At 39.2% G+C, this 18,651-nt stretch overlaps 1 protein-coding gene across 1 annotated transcript in view; it reads right to left on the bottom strand.

Annotated features, from left to right (window-relative positions):
* Positions 1 to 562: 562 nt before the first annotated feature.
* LOC138698511 (lipase 1-like) overlaps positions 563 to 18,651 on the bottom strand; it is a 50,768-nt gene continuing 32,679 nt past the window's right edge. The window contains exons 6-8 of the mRNA XM_069824495.1: positions 11,683 to 11,767; positions 5,501 to 5,643; positions 563 to 1,247 (exon numbers count right to left, since the gene is read on the bottom strand). Coding sequence (XP_069680596.1) covers positions 1,089 to 1,247; positions 5,501 to 5,643; positions 11,683 to 11,767 — 387 coding nt within the window. The 3' untranslated portion in view covers positions 563 to 1,088. The remainder of the gene's footprint in view (positions 1,248 to 5,500; positions 5,644 to 11,682; positions 11,768 to 18,651) is intronic.

Here is an 18,651-nt window from a genome sequence, read left to right as displayed (position 1 = left end):
GAAGTAAAAATAAAATGATGTCCCTGTATTATGGTATAGCTCGCGCAAGAAACGATTACCGAAAACCAATGGTGGCGTTGCTGTCTGTTTTGACCTGTGTATGTAGGCACGCCGAGGGGGGAGAGGTGCGAGCAGATGGCAGTACTGTCTCTTCCAAGAAGATGAACAAATGAGGACATCGCTATGGAAATAAAGAACGTAGCAAGAGAAAAATTCGACGCGCAACATCACAACGCAAGACTGATCCTATCGATGTCATTTATCTTCCGACTGTACTCTTGAATATCATTCAAGCTATTTAGTGACCTTTCCTGTCTCCCTCTCTTCCTTATCGCATTGTTTCATTCGCATTCCTTCCGTCAGTATTCCCTGCCTCAACAACGTTCTTATGAGACGCATGCACTCGGTTTGAATTAGGCCTTTCACATCATCTTGTGAAATTTAGATTGATTTGTATAGCTAGCGCAAGAAACTGTTACCGAAAAGCAGTGGTGGCGTTACTGTCTGTTTTGATGTATATATGTAGGCACGATGAGGAGGCGAGAGGTACGGGCCGACGGAAGTACTGTCTCTTCCAAGAAGATGGACAAATGAGGACATCGCTGTGGAAATAAACAACGTAGCAAGAGAAAAATTCGAAACTAATTAAACGCGCAACATATGTTTACGAATGAAATAATAATACCGTGCGATACAAGACACGCATCTACATACAATGGAACAAACTAAAGTCGTAATGTAACTATCACAACGTAAGACTGATTGTATCAATGTCATTTCTCTTCCAACTGTACTCTTGAATATCATTCAAGTTATCTCGTGACCTATCCTCTCGCCCGCTTTTCCTTATCGCAGTGTTTCATTCGCATTCCTTCCGTCGGTAATCCGTGCTTGCGAGACCTATACGTTACTGTAGCTGCTGAAAGCACGATCATTTGCTCTTTCGACTGCAAACTGTCTATTTTAAATTATGTAATTTCAATAAATTCAAATTTAAAGAATCATTAACATAATATTTGCGGTTTTTTAAAATGATTTAGTTATTAAACATGCTTTATTTTATAAAGAGTTACATGAAATTAGAGCCTCTAGTGTGTACAGTATAGGTCAAAAATGTCTATGATGGGCTTGTTGACTAGAGTGGCGATGTCTTTGTGAGTGATGAAGTCCGTGTGTTCGAAGCCCTTGAGAGGTACCTTGTACAGTTTGACCACGTTAGGTAGTTCCTCGTACAGCTGAGTGACAACCTAAAGCAGAGAAGCAACTAGGTTTCAAAATACAGGCACCATTTTAAATATTATCAATATTTCGGCTCTTTAACGTCTTTCTTAGTCCTCTTAGGGCCAATTTTACCACATACGTATTTAACTTTAATTGTCACGTAAAGTATCTCTAATTGACACTTAAATGGAAAATGCATTTCACAAACACAAATTGGGCTTTAAGCTCACATTAAACTACAAAGCCACCGGCGTAGGTCAGTCGGCTAAAGCGCTTGCCTGCCGATCAGGAGTTAAGTTCGGGCTCGGGTTCGGTTCCCGCTTGGGCTGATTACCTGATTGGGTTTTTACCGAGTTTTCCACAATCATAAGGTAAATGTCTGGTAATCTATGGCGAATCCTAGGTCTCATCTTGCCAAATATGTTGTTGGTTTTTTCCCAGGTTTTCCCCAACCGTGAGGTGAGTGTCAGGTAATCTATGGCGAATCTAATATACATACATACATACATACATACATACATACATACATACATACATACATACATACATACATACATACATACATACATACATACATACATACATACATACATACATACATACATACATACATACATACGGCCTATTCCATCTCAAATCGACCGAAATATAGAGAAAATTGACCTTGCAATTTTTAAATACAATGAAACTTTTTCTGTCTGTAGACAACTACGATACAATGCTTTGTGCAAAGTTTGAGGTATCAGAACTTCATAGTGTTTAAATTAAAAATATTTTAATTTATCGTATTTTCATAAAATTAGCAACTTTAAACTGTTGTGGCTCCGAAACCCTTTCACCCAATGATCAAAATCTTGGTTTATTTTGATGCTGAAAAGTTAAAGTTTATATTGACATGTAAACAGTTTTTCTTACTTTTTATGGAAATGGAGAAATTTAGATTTTTCTTAATTAAGACACCTTTGCCCACGAAAAAATATTTTAAAAATATATGGTTAGATTCCGCATTGAAAGTACAAATAAACACGTATTTTTTACTGGTGGTACGTTGATAAGAAAGTATTGAAAAATCAAATAAAGAAAATAAATAGTACGCGCGTGAGCTAACCAGCTGACTGTGAGGCGGGAGCTAGCCTAGGCAAGGAAGGCCAGGAGACATAAACACGCGATGTTTCGTCTAGTAGCGCATAGCTGGCTAGCTTCATCACAGGTTTTCATAAACACAGGAGTAAAATGACGCCCAATGCTCGCTTATCTCCATCTCTCGTCCAGTGTGTGCTGTGTTGCGACTTTCAAGTCTAGGCGTGTGAAAATAATTTATTTAATACCCCCGAAACTTATTGCCGTGACACTAAGCAAACAATGCCGAATCCCTCTTAATAATGCAAGGTTTTTTTCTCAATATTTTTTTTTTCATTTTTACAAATTGGCAAAAAGTCTAAAAGTAAGTAAAATTAGATTACTTCTTATCATAACCTACCAAATGTCAGCTTCAAAATGAGCTCTCGTTCAATATTCTGCAGTAAATGGTTCCAGAGTTCTGAGCGCTGAAAGAGGCTTGTTTTTCTAAAATACGCTAAATTTGTCGCTCAATAATACGAAAACCGTTTGACTTTCGATAGTATATTTTTGAAAATGCACTCCCCTCAGCGTCTTGTATAATTGGGAAAAAAATTATAGTATAAAAAATGCGAGGTTTTTTACTGATAGATTTCATATGGAATAGCCCATACATACATACATACATACATACATACATACATACATACATACATACATACATACATACATACATACATACATACATACATACACACACATACACATAAATACATTCATGCCTTTTTTTCAACAAATACAAGGTGAACTGTAATTAATTTCAGAGGATTATTGTTTGAGATATTTCAAACAAAAAAGTTTAACAATGCAATTTAGCTTGTTTTTGCTTCCTTTTCGAGTGAAAAAAAAAAAAATATGTGAAACATCTCATAGCTTACTTTGTGTGAGCTATTGAATTAATTCCCAATATGCTCAGTAAATTCAAGAGAGCAGTATATTATGATAATAAATAATTCAGAGAATTTCAGTTTGTCTTTCAAATGTGTAGTGATGTAACATTTCGTTCTGCAAAGAGATTTTAAAATGTAATGCACTTTGACAACGCCATAAAGGTTAGTGCCTGCAGAGAGGCAGATACATAGGCCTAGGTGCCCTGAACATGTCGCGTGTGCTTTCGTGAGAAGCATGGAAGAAACAACGAAAAATTGCCTTTAAAGACGGTTCGGGGAATTTTTTTTTTCGTACCAATTACTTCTTTAAAAATTAAAATGAAAGGGAACTATTTCTATTGGTCTGAAGCTAATGCTTCCAGTACGACAAACGAAGCTTTTTTAAAGTCTTTAAGTAGAGTTTTAAATAAACTAAAATAAACGTTTTTATTGCCTTTGTTCACAGACTATTTAATTAAAATTAAAAATAGTTAAAAAATAATATTGAATTTTGTTGTTTTTTAACGTAAAATGAGCATATTGTATTTCTATTTTCTCCTGTGGAGTTTAAAATGTTTTGAAATATTGTTTTTTATAATGTGAAATAAACATCATTATTGTTCAAGTTCTCTAGAATATTCAATTGAAATTACGGTGTAAAATATTTCTTTTGAAATAAGCATATCTGATTATCTTTGTTCTCTGAACATTTAATTAAAATTAAGTTGTAGAGATTACTTTAAATGTTCCAAGTTATTTTGTTTACCATGAAAATGAGCTTTGTCCATTGTCCGTTCTCTAACACATTTTAAACAGAAACGTTAAACGGTATATCATCTGTATTTTTCCTACGATTAAAAAAATTATATAATGACAATTATCTTCCACTCTCCTATTCAAAACAAGCCAGGTGAAGGGGTTGTTTAGAGCAACACAACAATCTTAGGTGTACGATCGCACAGTTCGTGTATTTTAAAATGCACGTTCTTCTGAAAGACTATTCAAAACATATCACAATGGTATTTGACATTTTTGTTTCTCTTCACCAAATGAATCATCCACAAGAATAAATGACATATGTTCCAGTTCAGTGAACGTTTTACCTACTGTAACAACTGAAGTTTTTAGATTATCAGTTCAACAAAAGTGTAGTGGCATTTTCAGTACTGTTTTTTGGTATACTGTACTTTTTATGGTTGAAGTCATTCGAGAATTAGAAATATTCTATGCAAGCGTTGTACAGGGACATCATTTTATTTTTACTTCAATTTTTATTGTACCTGCGTTTCTAAATGTACTTGACTCCCACCCCTTTCACTAATGTCCTTGCTAACGTCAGTCACACAAACTCACGGCAGCTGTTGCTAGCAGTGAAATAAACAGTACAGAGTACAGTGAGTTTCAGAAATATGTTGCATTTTCTATAGAAGAAAAAGCTTATATTATTGAAGTTTATTTTCACACAGGTATGGTGTGTAGCATAACTGAATTTATCTGTGTGGACTGAGCACAAGTGAAGATTAGAGTTACCGAAAGTACGGTACCCTATAATATGGTACGGTACTTAACAGCATTATTTAAACAAGAGTTTTGTTTTACTGTTTGTAGGTATGAAAGACGATGATATAAATTGGAATTACAATATAACCGAATGTGAACAACAGTTTTTTTCACAATTTCCTGATTATATCATTACGAAATATTTTCGAACAAATGTCATTAATCTGGTAGATAAATTTAGAACAACAGAGTGTACAGAAAGGAAGAAAAGTGTAAGATGGCCAACAAAGGTGACAGAAGATGCTGTAGAAGATGCTAGAGAAAGGATGCAGGGAGGTCCTAATAAGTCGGTCAAGAAGTTAGCTGTAGAAATTGGGGTTTCTTGCGGAAGTGCTCACAAAATTCTCAGGAATAAATTAGGTTAGTAATATGCTGAATAAAGTAGACATTACATAATGCATATAACCGCCTGAAGGGTTGAGTTTGTGAAAAAAAAAAGTTACTATTCTACTATTTTTTGATAAAATACTGTAAAGTAATGACCAAACTGAAAATCGTAATACTATATTTCCCTGTAATATAAATGGATACACTACTTTTCTCTCCTCCTATAGCTAGTAAAATGATTTGTTTACATATTGCACTAGCAACTCTAAACTCCTGTAATGGAAGGGGGTAACAGTGTTTCCGAGTATAGCCAGGTTAATGTTAAAAATGTTAGTAAAAATAAAGTGATGTCCCTGTATAAGAAATAATGCGTTATACTTAATATATTTACTATTATTACTTACTATTTCATTGCTGATATTATCGCCATCTCCATAAAATAGGGCAACAGGCGCTGTTGTACTGCTGATATCGTAGCAGGGTGGGCCGCTACTGTGATAGTGATTAATGTTATCAGATTCACCATAGTCATATTGACAGAAACATCCTGTGAAATAGAATTACAGGTAGGCCTATAGTCATTTTATTAATATTGTAGTTGTGTGAATATGTAGCAGTAGAAAAGCATTCGAGGTCCTGAAATGTGCAGCAGTGATATTAGAGAGTTTTCGCACCCTCACCGTACGCCAGGTGTCTGCAGAACGTCAACGTAGGTTATGTCATATGAAACGCAGCCCGCCTTGCAAGACGAGGGGTCGTAGAAAGCAGTAGGGTGGGGGGAGGAGAGGACTGAACCAGGGCTATAGAAGGAAGGAAAGTGATGCTGTCCTCCCAGCCGCTGTGACGTCATCACGGTACACAGCAAGTCCGCTCACAAATACAACGTAAAACTCCGTTGCAATAAGTGCGGGAATTATCGACCGAAAATAGGGCTAAAATCAACACCCTTCAATAACAAGTTATAAAATTGAACCCTAGGCATATGGCCTGTTTCGTTCAATATTTTATAAACGCTAGTTGTCTTCAAAGACTTCAGTTTTAACAATTTCGTCGCTTTTCAAACTGATGTGCCTACTGAGCTATTGCTTCTTTCTTAAATATTTTGTGGTAGACTTTTATTTCTATAGCCCTGGGACTGAACCTCGCCGTATAGCCTGGAAATAGGTAACCCAACTACAGTATATGACAGGCCTGCGCAAGGTTCGCGCTCTCCGAGCCGGCTCACAGCTCATGAGCGGAATGCAGATATTAGCTGCGCTCTGTACAGGGTGGACTGGAAGAAGGGGTGATCTCGTACAAAATATACACAAAAGGAAGTACTATTACGAGTGTTTATGAAATGAATTCCCCTTCTGTGTTTGCAAAACTATCTTGGACTATTATTAATTAATAAAGAAATATTTATTTTACAGAAGTAATAGAAATTCTATAGCTACTTAAATGTATAATATCATTTTGTTATATTTTTATTTATCAGTACAGCAAAACGAGGTTTTATGCTGTTGGCAGCTGAAGGAACAGTAGCCTACTGATCATTTTTTATTTATTTTTAGTGGGTTATTTTACGACGCTTTATCAACATCTTAGGTTATTTAGCGTCTGAATGAGATGAAGGTGATAATGCCGGTGAAATGAGTCCGGGGTCCAGCACCGAAAGTTACCCAGCATTTGCTCATACTGGGTTGAGGGAAAACCCCGGAAAAAACCTCAACCAGGTAACTTTCCCCGACCGGGAATCGAACCCGGGCCACCTGGTTTCGCGGCCAGACATGCTGACCGTTACTCCACAGGTGTGGACCCTACTGACCATAATGAAACATCACTTATGGATGTTCGATGTCTGCCTTTATTAAAGTCGATTATAGAAAACAGTTGCTCACAAATATAAATGTTGACCCAAACATAGCAATCATTTTCACAGCCCGCCTGTGTAGTCGTGGATATTATTGCTAATGTTTAGTCTTGTAAAACTCAACCAGGCTAGTAGTATTATTCAAACGATCTTTAGCCCTTAGGTCACATTGAAGATCAATAAGTTCGAGCTGTAAATCGTTAAATGTTAAATGTTATGTTCCGTCTTTTAGATTCCTATATACTGTACTGTAGCAGTAGGTAAGCAACGTGAAACAGTTACTGAGAATAAGCTTACACACTGCACTCCAGATAACTGAGTGGTCGTTTCCCTCTCCTCTACCTATAGCAAGTCTATGTCATTCTGACGTATCTTCCTCTCCGAAAGAGCGTGCACGCTCGTTGAGCGCTGTTTGTGCAGGCCTGGTATATGTCTTGCAGCGCAATCAATTATCATAGGAATTTTATTGACGTCAACATAGCGTTAACATTTAGTATACGTTGAGGGTGCGAAAACTGTCTATTGAACTAACCATCCTCAAAAAAGAAAATCATGTTACGAATCTCTATACATTACAACGAATGACTGTAAACATTTTAAAGTACAAATCAGCTTTCAGGTAAAGCTCTCTGTGAAGCAGAGTTGAATAATTTCGAAGGAAAAATTGCTCCGGGGTCGGGTATCGATCTAGGTTTTTTAGGATGTAAACAGAGTTTAAAGGTAATCAAGTTTTTAATAAAAATAGAAAAAAGCCTATAATGTGATAATTAAATGTGTGTGATTTTATTTTCAAAATTCAAAATGGCAGCTTCTTCAAATGATTATCTATAAGTAGGATCTTTGGCTGAACAAACCAATGCTCTCCCGACTGAGCTACCCAGGAACTTCACCCGACACCGTCTCAATTTTTCCCTTTTATATCCACATAACTCGAGTGGGCTGACAAGACGCCAGAAACTCGCATCGAGTGCACACAAACTCTGTGAGACTTGAAATTGTAGTTTTCTGTTAACATACCTACAGTAACATATATATTATGCAAATCAGCTTTCAGGTAAAGCTCCCTTGACTTGGATAATTTCAAGGGAAAAGTTTCTCCGAGGCCGGGAATCGATCCGGGGATCTTTGGCTGAACGCAACAATGCTCTCCCGACTGAACTACCCAGGAACTTCATCCGACACCTGGGTAGCTCAGTCGGGAAAACATTGTGGCGTTCAGGCAAAGGTCCCGGGATCGATACCCGAAGCAATTTTTTTCTCTTGAAATTATTCAACATTTTCAACGTTTCAACCCAGGTGGCCCGGGTTCGATTCCCGGTCGGGGCAAGTTACCTGGTTGAGGTTTTTTCCGGGGTTTTCCCTCAACCCAATATGAGCAAATGCTGGGTGACTTTCGGTGCTGTACCCCGGACTCATTTCACCGGCATTATCACCTTCATCTCATTCAGACGCTAAATAACCGAAGATGTTGATAAAGCGTCGTAATATAACCTACTAAAAAAATAAATAATTGTTTCAAAAGAAAAAAATTCTCCTTTCTGAAAAAATATGTTTTCTTCTTTCATAATGAAGTGCTCGCCACCAAATTCTCCTATTGGAGCACTCATTTTTAACCATCAAGCTTTGTTTTGTTTTGACATGGTTCACTGAACAGCAGACCTCAAGTGTGTCCGTTGAGATATACTCCGTACATCCCTGTACTGTTGCGCGTTGCTCGGAGGCTTAGGTAATCAAACACAGAACTCTAGTCATAATATACAACTTACCTACATCATAACCAGCCATAACGGGAGTGTTTAGCGATGAGAACCGATCATACTGGAGGAAAACGAATCGGTGGTAAATATGGATGATTTAGGTCTACATATATCTCTTACTTGTAATATGCCGGTAAGAGGTAATAAGAAAACGTTATGTTGATCTTACCTTTTATCATAGCATATGTCGGAAATTATGTCCAACTTTGTGGATGCAACAATCACAGCGATGTAGGAATTTGTGAAACATCTTCAACTCTCTATTTGTAATTGAGGAGCGTTTTTGCTAAACTCGATAGATGCACAAAACTACTTTTCTCAGAAAACGAGTTTTATTGTATACACAGTTTATGTTGTGGGCTGAAGATATAATATTATGATATGTTTTCTAATCCATGATATCTTTGAAATAACTTGTAAACCATTGAATAATTTTAGTCACATAACCGAATTTATTGTCTTTCAAAAACAAAGTTTTTACAAATCAAAAATTACATAATGAACACAAATTACAAGTCTTTTATAAATAATTTTACTTGTATAATATACAAAATCTTCCCTGTATTACTTAGACATCTTCAATTTCTTTGTGGAACAGTTTTGCCTCATCGGATACTTGGAAAAAGACATCTTATTTTTTCTGTGGTGACCATGTTAAATTTTGGTAATACAGGCGTCTGGAATATTCCTTTGTTGCATATTTTGAAACAATCTTTAAAGACTGAAACTTCTATAGGTAGAGCTGTGAAAGTTTGTTGAACAGACACAGTTACATTTCGTCTGTTGTTGCATCGATATTTGTTGTAGAAAATAATATACTGACCTGTCATTTGGAATTGGAGTTTACTTTTAAGCACTTTCTTTGCATTTGTTTTCAAATCAAGTGCTTCCCAATCAGTTGTTAGGATTTTAACTTTGCCATGATTCTGCAGTATTCGATACTATTACTGAGGTGAGAGAATGCTCTCTCGTTTTCTGAGATCTTTCTTTATTCTTCCAAAGACTCCATCCAGAGCCAAATAACTATGACCACGCACTGGAAAGAAGTGACGGATCGAAGAGAACACTCTGCTCTTTTCGAGAAACTCTATCAGCATTGCCATTACAATGCTGTTCTTGTTTTTGGTCTGAACACGAATCAGAGAATAAATGGATAGTGGAGGGACCAACATCTGACGACTTATTTTCTTGCTCATTAAGGGAATGCAATAAAGTATAAGCCACTTGATTGCATCCCCTGTTTGACTCGGTTTCTAGCCAAGTGTAGAATGAATTATCTTCCTTCTCCTGCGTATTCTTACGGATATGTTATATATGTTGCAAAACCCGACCTGCCTGCAATAAAATATTTCACTGACCGTAAGTTTTGGTAAGGATTGATTTTGCTCCATGTCGAAACAAATTGTGATGATGCTTGGATTCTCCTCTTCCATTATTGAAAGTCGGTAATCTATCGAGATTTTCTATAACTATGTGCTTGCATCCATCGAGTTTTGCAAAAATCTCCACTATTTCTCCATTCTCTAAGCACGGTATGAATCGAGTTATACAAAATCTGACTGCATAGGATGATGCAGAAGCTAAACATCATATGATTGTGATGTTTAAAGATGAGGGTTTTGTGCGGTTTGTCGTCAGGTTGCGTGTGCATAGACGTTATACAGCTGTATGCACAGCGCCTGAGTTGACTTCCGACGTAAACAAACCACGCGAATAGTACAGCCTACAAATGGCAAATGCAACACTCCGTTAAGGTCTATCATATGACAATATACAAAATATGAGGAATATGCTGAAACATTAGTATAGTTAGAAGAAGAAACTTGCCTTTATGATTCATCCATAGCTTCAGAGCCATCACAAGCCAAATTGCACTGCACTACTACAGACATTCTTAAATTATCGAATGTCAAACGTCGTCGTCGATGAGTCAAACAGTTTTTGAACTGTGAAAAACTTCTTTCAACGTCACAAGACGTTAACGGTGCATTATACCAAGTATACTGTCCTATCGCCTGATGATTTTGCATTGTTCAGCATGGTACAAATTGTTAAATAGCCCTCATTTTTCTGTAGAGTGTTTTGCCATTTATTCTTTATTCTCTGTGTGCAAGGTCTTGGAAGACCTTCCTTGGTTTTTTCTGACACCTCTTTTATTATTGCTATGCCTTTGGATATTTCCAAATCAGATGTTTCTGTGTTATGCTTTCCGGTATCGTTCCGCTATTTTGGTGTATGAACTTTATAGCTTCAATTTATATTTAATTTCACATCCTTTGTTTGCTTAGTTTCCGTCACTGTAGGTAACTATTGCTCACTACGTCTTTTCACCACTGCAGTTCATTAGACTATGAAGGCCTGTGTTCGTTTCGTGTTGTTATAAGACCGTAAGTATGCAAAAGGATAGCGTGTAGTTGCATTTCTTTTGGTTACACTGATCGCAGTTGTTCACCTGTCTGTCCACCTATGCTCCCTGTCGAGTCAACGTGTTTTTCGTGCCGCGCACAAATCCCCATCTTTAGTGATGTATAACTCATTTTCGCAAAATTTTGCATCTATCGAGTTTAGAAAAAACGCTCCTCATTTTCACTCACCACTCGCCTGATTTCATTCTCCAGCTCATCAAGAGTGTGTGGATTGTTCACACACACTTTCTGTTTTAATTTACCCCACAGATAAAAATCACAAAATGGAAATCCGCTAGCTCGTCTTAATAAGAAATCACCTTCAAGCACGAAACTATCATCTTTAAATATCAAGCCCATCATTCTCCTCGCCATTGTGAAAATTATCGTCGTTACTGAGTTTCATCGACAATAATTGAACATTAGCAGGGGAAATATAAGTTTCGCTATTTCAATTTGTAATATTTATTTAATGCGATCTTCCACGCTCTGGCCTTCTCTTGCACCTTTCTGTTTTTGTACAATATATTCTGAAAACATTGTTTTGAGCGAGAAATTGTGCGAATACTTACCAGATTGAAGGAGCTGTACGTAGTGCAAGAGTCCCCGGGTAGATGATCCCGCAAACTTATGGTTAAAATACACAGGAATTGTAGCCTGTAAACAAAAATTACAAATTAACTAAACAATATAATATGTACCTGAAACATTACGGTGATTTTAATTTGGTTTCATGTTGTTCCTGACTGCATTGTTATGAATTTTCTAAGAAAATTTTTTTTACAACAGTACAGTTACTCACAGAAAATAACTTCTGAATGAAATAAACAGAAAAAGAGGCTGCAGTTTGCTAGGAATTATTTAAATGCTTCAATAGAGCACGGGGAGGTGGATGGATCAATCAGAGTTGGACGATCATCATCGATCAGAGGTACGAGTTGGAGCAGAGATACCAGCACAGAATTGTCCAGCTTCGACTAGTCGCCCTAGTTGGCTTCGTCCTCGCCCGGGACCTTAAGTTGGCGCGGGCCTCGTTGGTGTGCAGCTAAGAGGGTGCGGACCGCCGCGACAACAAAGAGGCCTTGAGTGCGGCAGTCTAGCTGAGCCAGGAGGCTCGGCGAGAAGAGAAGATCCATACGGTGTGCCTACCCACCGGTGTTCTAGCAAGTCTGACCACCTAGCGGTGTTAACTGGGAGACTTGTTAGAATAGCCGCTGCCACTCACTGCCCTACTGGGCCGATTGAGTGGTAGCAGCCGAGCTGCACCAGGGCGTGCGCCCTATTAATTTCTGATTTTTACTTCACTTGCGGGTTGGACCTAATCTCTATCAACCGCTAAAAGAGCAGCGTCGGCGGCTGGCCCTTCTGAGGGCCAGTTGCAAAAGAGGTCTTGTTGTAGGCGGTCCTTATTAGGGCCACTACTTAAGTCAAAATAACTAGTGGGAGGCATGTGCTCTGCCGGTAGGTAAGCCGCGCATCACTGTTATCCTTCTGAAAAACATTAGAGATGGGTCCTGCGCGTAAGGTGAAGGAACTTGTTACCGACCGTAGGAGTGTGACCGACGGACAAACGGTATCACCGGTCGCGACTAGGGCGAAAAAGTCCAAAACTGGAATAGAAAGCAGGACAAAACTGCCAGTGTCAGTCAAGCCTAGGCAGAAATTAAGCTCTCCGATGTCGTCCCCGGCATCGGAGACAACTGCAAAATCTGAAAGTCTGCTCTCACCGGCAACTTCAGACGTGTCAGAAGGGACATCAATCTCGCCCTCGGTTGGCGAAGTGACCCCAAGCACGAGGAGGGCTTCAAGTGAGTCCTCCATGTCTGCAGCCTCCAGTATTGGAGAGCTTTCTGGAAATGAAAGAGATTTACCTGCAGATGACGGGAGACCAGCATCACGGGCTCCCACACCTCCAGTAAATCAGAGGGGTGCAGCTGATAGACGCTCACCCACTCAGCCGCCAACTTTAAATCCCGAAGTCGCACCGGGAGACTACATGACTGCTAGGAGGGAGGACATTCCTCCAGTCATCATAGAAAATGACTACAATGGCGACCCTGTCACTGTACTGACGACGTACCGGGACGAATCCAAACCACTAGAAATCAACTGCAAACGGCTCATGTCAGGCTTTGGCATCAAAACCTACTGTAACAGGGACTACAAAGCTCTGATAAGCCACCTGCAGCAGTACCATGTACCTTTTCATTTGGTGGAGGCACGAAATGAAAAGGTAATAAAGGCAGTAGTGAAGGGGCTTCATCCCAGGACGAACCCCAACACTGTGACCCAGGAGCTCACTCGGCTTGGGTTTCCTGTACGGAATACTGTCGTCATGTACGACAATTACCGTAAAACCCCAAATGGCATGTTTTTAATTCATTTAACTGATAACGAGAAGGCGAGATCAATACTCGACCTCACGAACCTGCTGTTTACGTCCGTGAGGGTAGAAAAGTATTTTCTCAGACCCACCCCTCCTCAGTGTACTTGCTGCTGGAGGTTCGGTCATACAGCAAGGCAATGCAAAGCACCGCCAAGATGCAGAAAATGCGCCGGCCAGCACGTAACATCTGCGTGCCAGATGCCGGAGCACTACACGCGACTGTGCGTGAACTGCCAGGGGCAACACCCCGCAACGTATAGAGGTTGCAGGGAGTATATTGCTTACAAGAACCTCTATCAAAAGAGGCATGGCATAAGTCACACTGCCAGCACTGCTCGTCCCCGTTATTCCCCTCCCGCTCCTCCTATAAACCTGGAAAGTTTTCCGCATCTGTGTCCCTCACAGGCCGCAGAACCGGAACCTGAAGCACCTGCTCCCCAGCAGAACAATGTTGCGCCCTCGGAGGGCCAGTGGCAAGTTGCTGGGCAGAAAGGGAAGAAAGGAAAACGAACTGCAGCAGTTGCTGTAAGTGAGGTTCCTCTTCCCGTTACGAAACCTGCAGTAAATGAGACTGCTACCGACGAGGTGTTCGCACTCACCTCTCAGCCGGGTACGTCTACTGATTATAGACGTCCCAAGGAGAGCAAGCAGACTTTCAGCCAGGTTGCTTCCAACCCTCCACCCCGTCCCAACCTCCCGACGACTAACAGAGAGTGGGCCAATGCCTTCAGACGGCAGGCTTCCACATGGACACCCCAGTTTACGTTGTCACTCATGTTCCAAATATTGGAACAAATGGGTGCATATCTGGGAGACAACCCCTACTTGTACAAAGTAGCCACGACCATCAGGACAGCACTGGACACCCCCGTAACTCCACGAAAGTCTACCGGTGGTAGAAGGAACGCGAGGCCGACTTGGTGAATTTCGCGTCCTAACATGGAACGCTCGAGGACTACGCGCCAATAAAAACGAGCTTAGGCATTATTTAGAAGCAAAAGATATCAAAATTGCGCTCATATCGGAAACACATCTCCGCCCTTCCGATAAGTTTAGAATTACAAATTACAAAGTTTACCGTACGGATCGTTCAATCGATCCGGGACAGGACGCGGCAGTCAGGGGAGGGGGCACTGCCATTCTAATTCAAAGAGGAATCCCTCATCATGAGCAACTGCTCCCTCAACTAGAGAAATTAGAAGCCACTGCTATAACTTTACAAATTTTAAATGAACCTGTAACTTTTATTGCAGTATATAGCCCACCCCAATCACTTCAGGTTAGGGACCTGGATATCCTAATGGATACTAGCCGGAAGATGGTAGTCGGCGGAGACTTAAATTCAAAACATACTGTCTGGGGTTGTCGTGTGGGCAACTCGAACGGCAATAAGCTTTATCGCCACTCCCTTAGGAGTGACTATGTTGTCTCTGCCCCGAGTACACCTACGCATATCCCAGACAATGCTAACCACCAACCAGATATTTTAGACATCTTTTTACTCAAAAACATAAATTTCCATTCCAAAATTTCGGTTCATGATTCGTTAGCAAATTCAGATCATAAACCCGTTATAATTACGTTCCGAGCGCAACTAGAATTATCTCCCCCAAAAACTGTGCTAATGTACCAAGCAGCTGACTGGGACCTCTTTAGAGATAAGTTGGACGCTCTCACAGATGACTTGGTTCCTACGTCATCTGATGAGATCGAAGAAGCTGCTAAAATGCTAACGAACGCTATACAGGAATCTATGTCGGTAATTCCAACAAAAATTATCATTCCGGGAAAATTAGAGCTTCCAAATGACACCTTAATATTAATTAGGGAAAGAAACGACTGCCGGCGCGCCTGGCAAAGAACGCGGGACCCTCGCCTAAGACCACGGATAAATCGTTTGAAAAGGGAAATTTCTCAGAAAATAAACGATCAGCTTATCCAAGCCTGGACTCAGAAAGTTAGTAAATTAGATACCGACAATATGAGCGAGGTGTGGAAAATCACAAAATTCTTCACTAAGCCATATAGTAATATCCCTCCCATCCAGCACAATGGGAGAATATATCATAGTCCAGAAGAGAAAGCTACGGTTTTTGCGGAAGTCCTCGAGAACTCCTTCAATCCACATGGTGACTTGTATGACAGACAAATACATGACCAAATAACACAAGACATAACTACGTACTTACTTAACGTGGACCTCAACAATAACGACGCGCCACAGATCCGTCCTGCTAGCGTTCACGAGGTAAAATGGCAAGTTAGACACCTGCCAAATAAAAAAGCTCCTGGCCCCGATGGCATACAGGCTGAAGTACTGAAAGAGCTATCACAAAAATCGTTTAAATTACTGACGAATATCATAAATGCTATCTTTCGGATAGGATATTTTCCTAACATTTGGAAACACTCGAACATTATTCAAATTCCTAAACCAGGAAAGAATAAATCTGATCCACGTAATTATCGACCCATTAGTTTATTAAATGTTTTAGGTAAAATTGCGGAAAAGATCATACAGAAAAGATTGAAATCCGAACTCGGAAACAAAGATCTAATCCGAAACGAACAGTTTGGATTCCGTTCAGGTCACTCGTGCACACAGCAATTGCTGCGCACAACGGAATTCATTACCACCGCATTCAATTTAAATCGAACAGTAGCGGCCATATTCCTAGATTATACACAAGCCTTTGACAGGGTATGGCATGCGGGCTTGATATACAAATTAATTAACAATAATTTAAATTGCCGACTAGTAAAACTGTTAGAAAATTATATTCGGGGCAGAACGTTCCAGGTTAAACTGAACGACGTGCACTCAACGTCGCGAGGTATTAACGCTGGTGTGCCTCAGGGCAGCATTCTGGCACCGACTCTTTTCCAAATCTATATTAATGACCTACCTTTTAATCAAAATTTCAATAATAGTATTTTAGCACTATACGCTGACGACTCGGCATTTCTCACTGCTTCGTGGAAGCCAACTGTCGCCATTACCAGGCTACAAGGTCACCTGCGTGACATTGAACCATGGCTCCTCAGATGGAGAATCAAATTAAATATATCTAAAACACAAGCCATCTTATTTAGCAGAAGAAATAAATTCAATAGACCGGGTATAAATCACACGAAGTTAGCAATAAATGGATCACAAATCGAGTGGAAAACTTCAGTTAAATATCTCGGAGTAACACTAGACAGACGGCTCACATTTTCAGAACATATACTTCAAAAACTCAGACTTGCCAATGCTAGAATGGTGGAGCTTTACCCAATATTAAATAAAAGCAGAAACCTAAATATACACACAGCCCTAACTTTGTATAAAACATTAATTAGGTCAGTAATATTATATGCTTGTCCTGCTTGGGGACATGCACCTATTACAGTCCGTAAAAAATTACAAGTTTTCCAAAACAAAATTTTAAGATTCATCACAGGACTTCCTAGAGTAACTCCTGTTAGATTGATTCATGAAGAACTAGAAATTTCGACAATTCAAGAATATATTTCACATCAAGCCTTCTGCACGTACACAAAGTCGTACAGCAGCACAAACGCACTAATTTCTTCATTAGGAAATTACAACCCTGCGTTAGACAAACATAAAAGACCTAAGAGCGTACTCCACCCTCTAGCTTGGAACGACAACGTACAAGACGAATACCAACTTGAACAATAAATAACCACTTGACTCCACACACAGACAAGGCTATTAATGCATTAATAATGTTATTTCTCTGTTTCAGGGTCATCACGTTATTGGCAGTTTAGATCCATTGCCCAATTGTTAACACTTTTATGGACCTTTAATGTATGTGAATTTTGAATAATGATTAAATTAAAACCTCCCACCCGAACATATTCCGACCAAACTATAGCCAATTGGCTTGTCGTCAGCACGACATCTCATCCTGCTCTAGGTTTTTCCGTGGTTTCCCTTGAGCAATAAGACAAAGGTCGGGATGAGCCCTAAAAGAAATGGGCCACGGACCACTTCCCTTCCCCCACTCTTTCTCTTCTGCTATCACAAAGAACTTGCTAATTTCTTAGATACCAACCCTGAATTATGACAATAGGGGAACATAAATATATTGTAAGTTCACAGGGCTAACGGCTTCGAAGCTGGGTACCTGGTTCTAATGAAGTGCACTGGTAGCAATCAAAAACATGGGGGCATGAGATAGTTACTCTGCCTGCCATTAAAAAATTCACTTCACCAAATCCCCAAGGTAAAAAAAAAAAAAAAAAAAAAAAAAAAAACGGGGAGGTGATAATAGTCTCTGCCTTTTGTTTTGTGTTTTGGAGCATATGATCTGAAGACAATAGAACATTTTTTTAACAGAATAGATTTATTCTGTCACTTGTAAAAATTCCACTACATTGAACAAAATATTACTGCAAACGGGAAAGAACACTTGGCTTCACTTTCGACATTATATTAAAAATCACTTCACTTATGTATCGGTACTGCATAAACGATCTGAATGAATCAAGTCAACGCACAGTGTGCATTAACGCAAATCTAGCTAGACAAAATTAATAACTTCTCTGCATTCCAATGGATTGTTATGAAACTTTGTACAGACCTTATAAATAGCACATATTTTTGTGTACAAACTCTGACTACATTTGTTTACGAGGAACTATCCCTTTATAGGGGGTGGTTTTAGACTAAAATAATAACTCTCTCCTATCTAACTGATTTTTATGAAACAGTGTACGGAATTTACAGATAGAAAATATTTTTTGTGTACAAACTATATTTACGGTTCCATAAGAGAAAGTACCTCTTACAGGGAGTGCATTTACGCAAAATTAACTTCTCTCCTACGTAGCAATTTTTTATGAAACTTTGTACAGGAGTTACAGGTAGCATATATTTTATGTACAAATTCTGATTACATCTGTATGCTACCTTAGCCCTAATTGTTGTAGAAAGTTTCATAATAATATATTGTACAAGAGAGAGGTTATTAATTTTTTTTAAGTGTACCCTCTATAAAAGGGTAATTTTTCTTGTGCAAACGTAATCATAGTTTGTACACAAAACATATGTGCCACCTGTAAGGCATGTACAAAGTTTCATAACAATTCGTTGGAATGGAGAGAAGTTATTAATTTTGTCCAGCTAGTGATTTGCGTTCTGATT

Source organism: Periplaneta americana, chromosome 4, assembly GCF_040183065.1.
Source record: "Periplaneta americana isolate PAMFEO1 chromosome 4, P.americana_PAMFEO1_priV1, whole genome shotgun sequence".
NCBI classification, from domain to species: domain Eukaryota; kingdom Metazoa; phylum Arthropoda; class Insecta; order Blattodea; family Blattidae; genus Periplaneta; species Periplaneta americana.
This window is presented reverse-complemented; position numbering and strand designations above follow the sequence as displayed.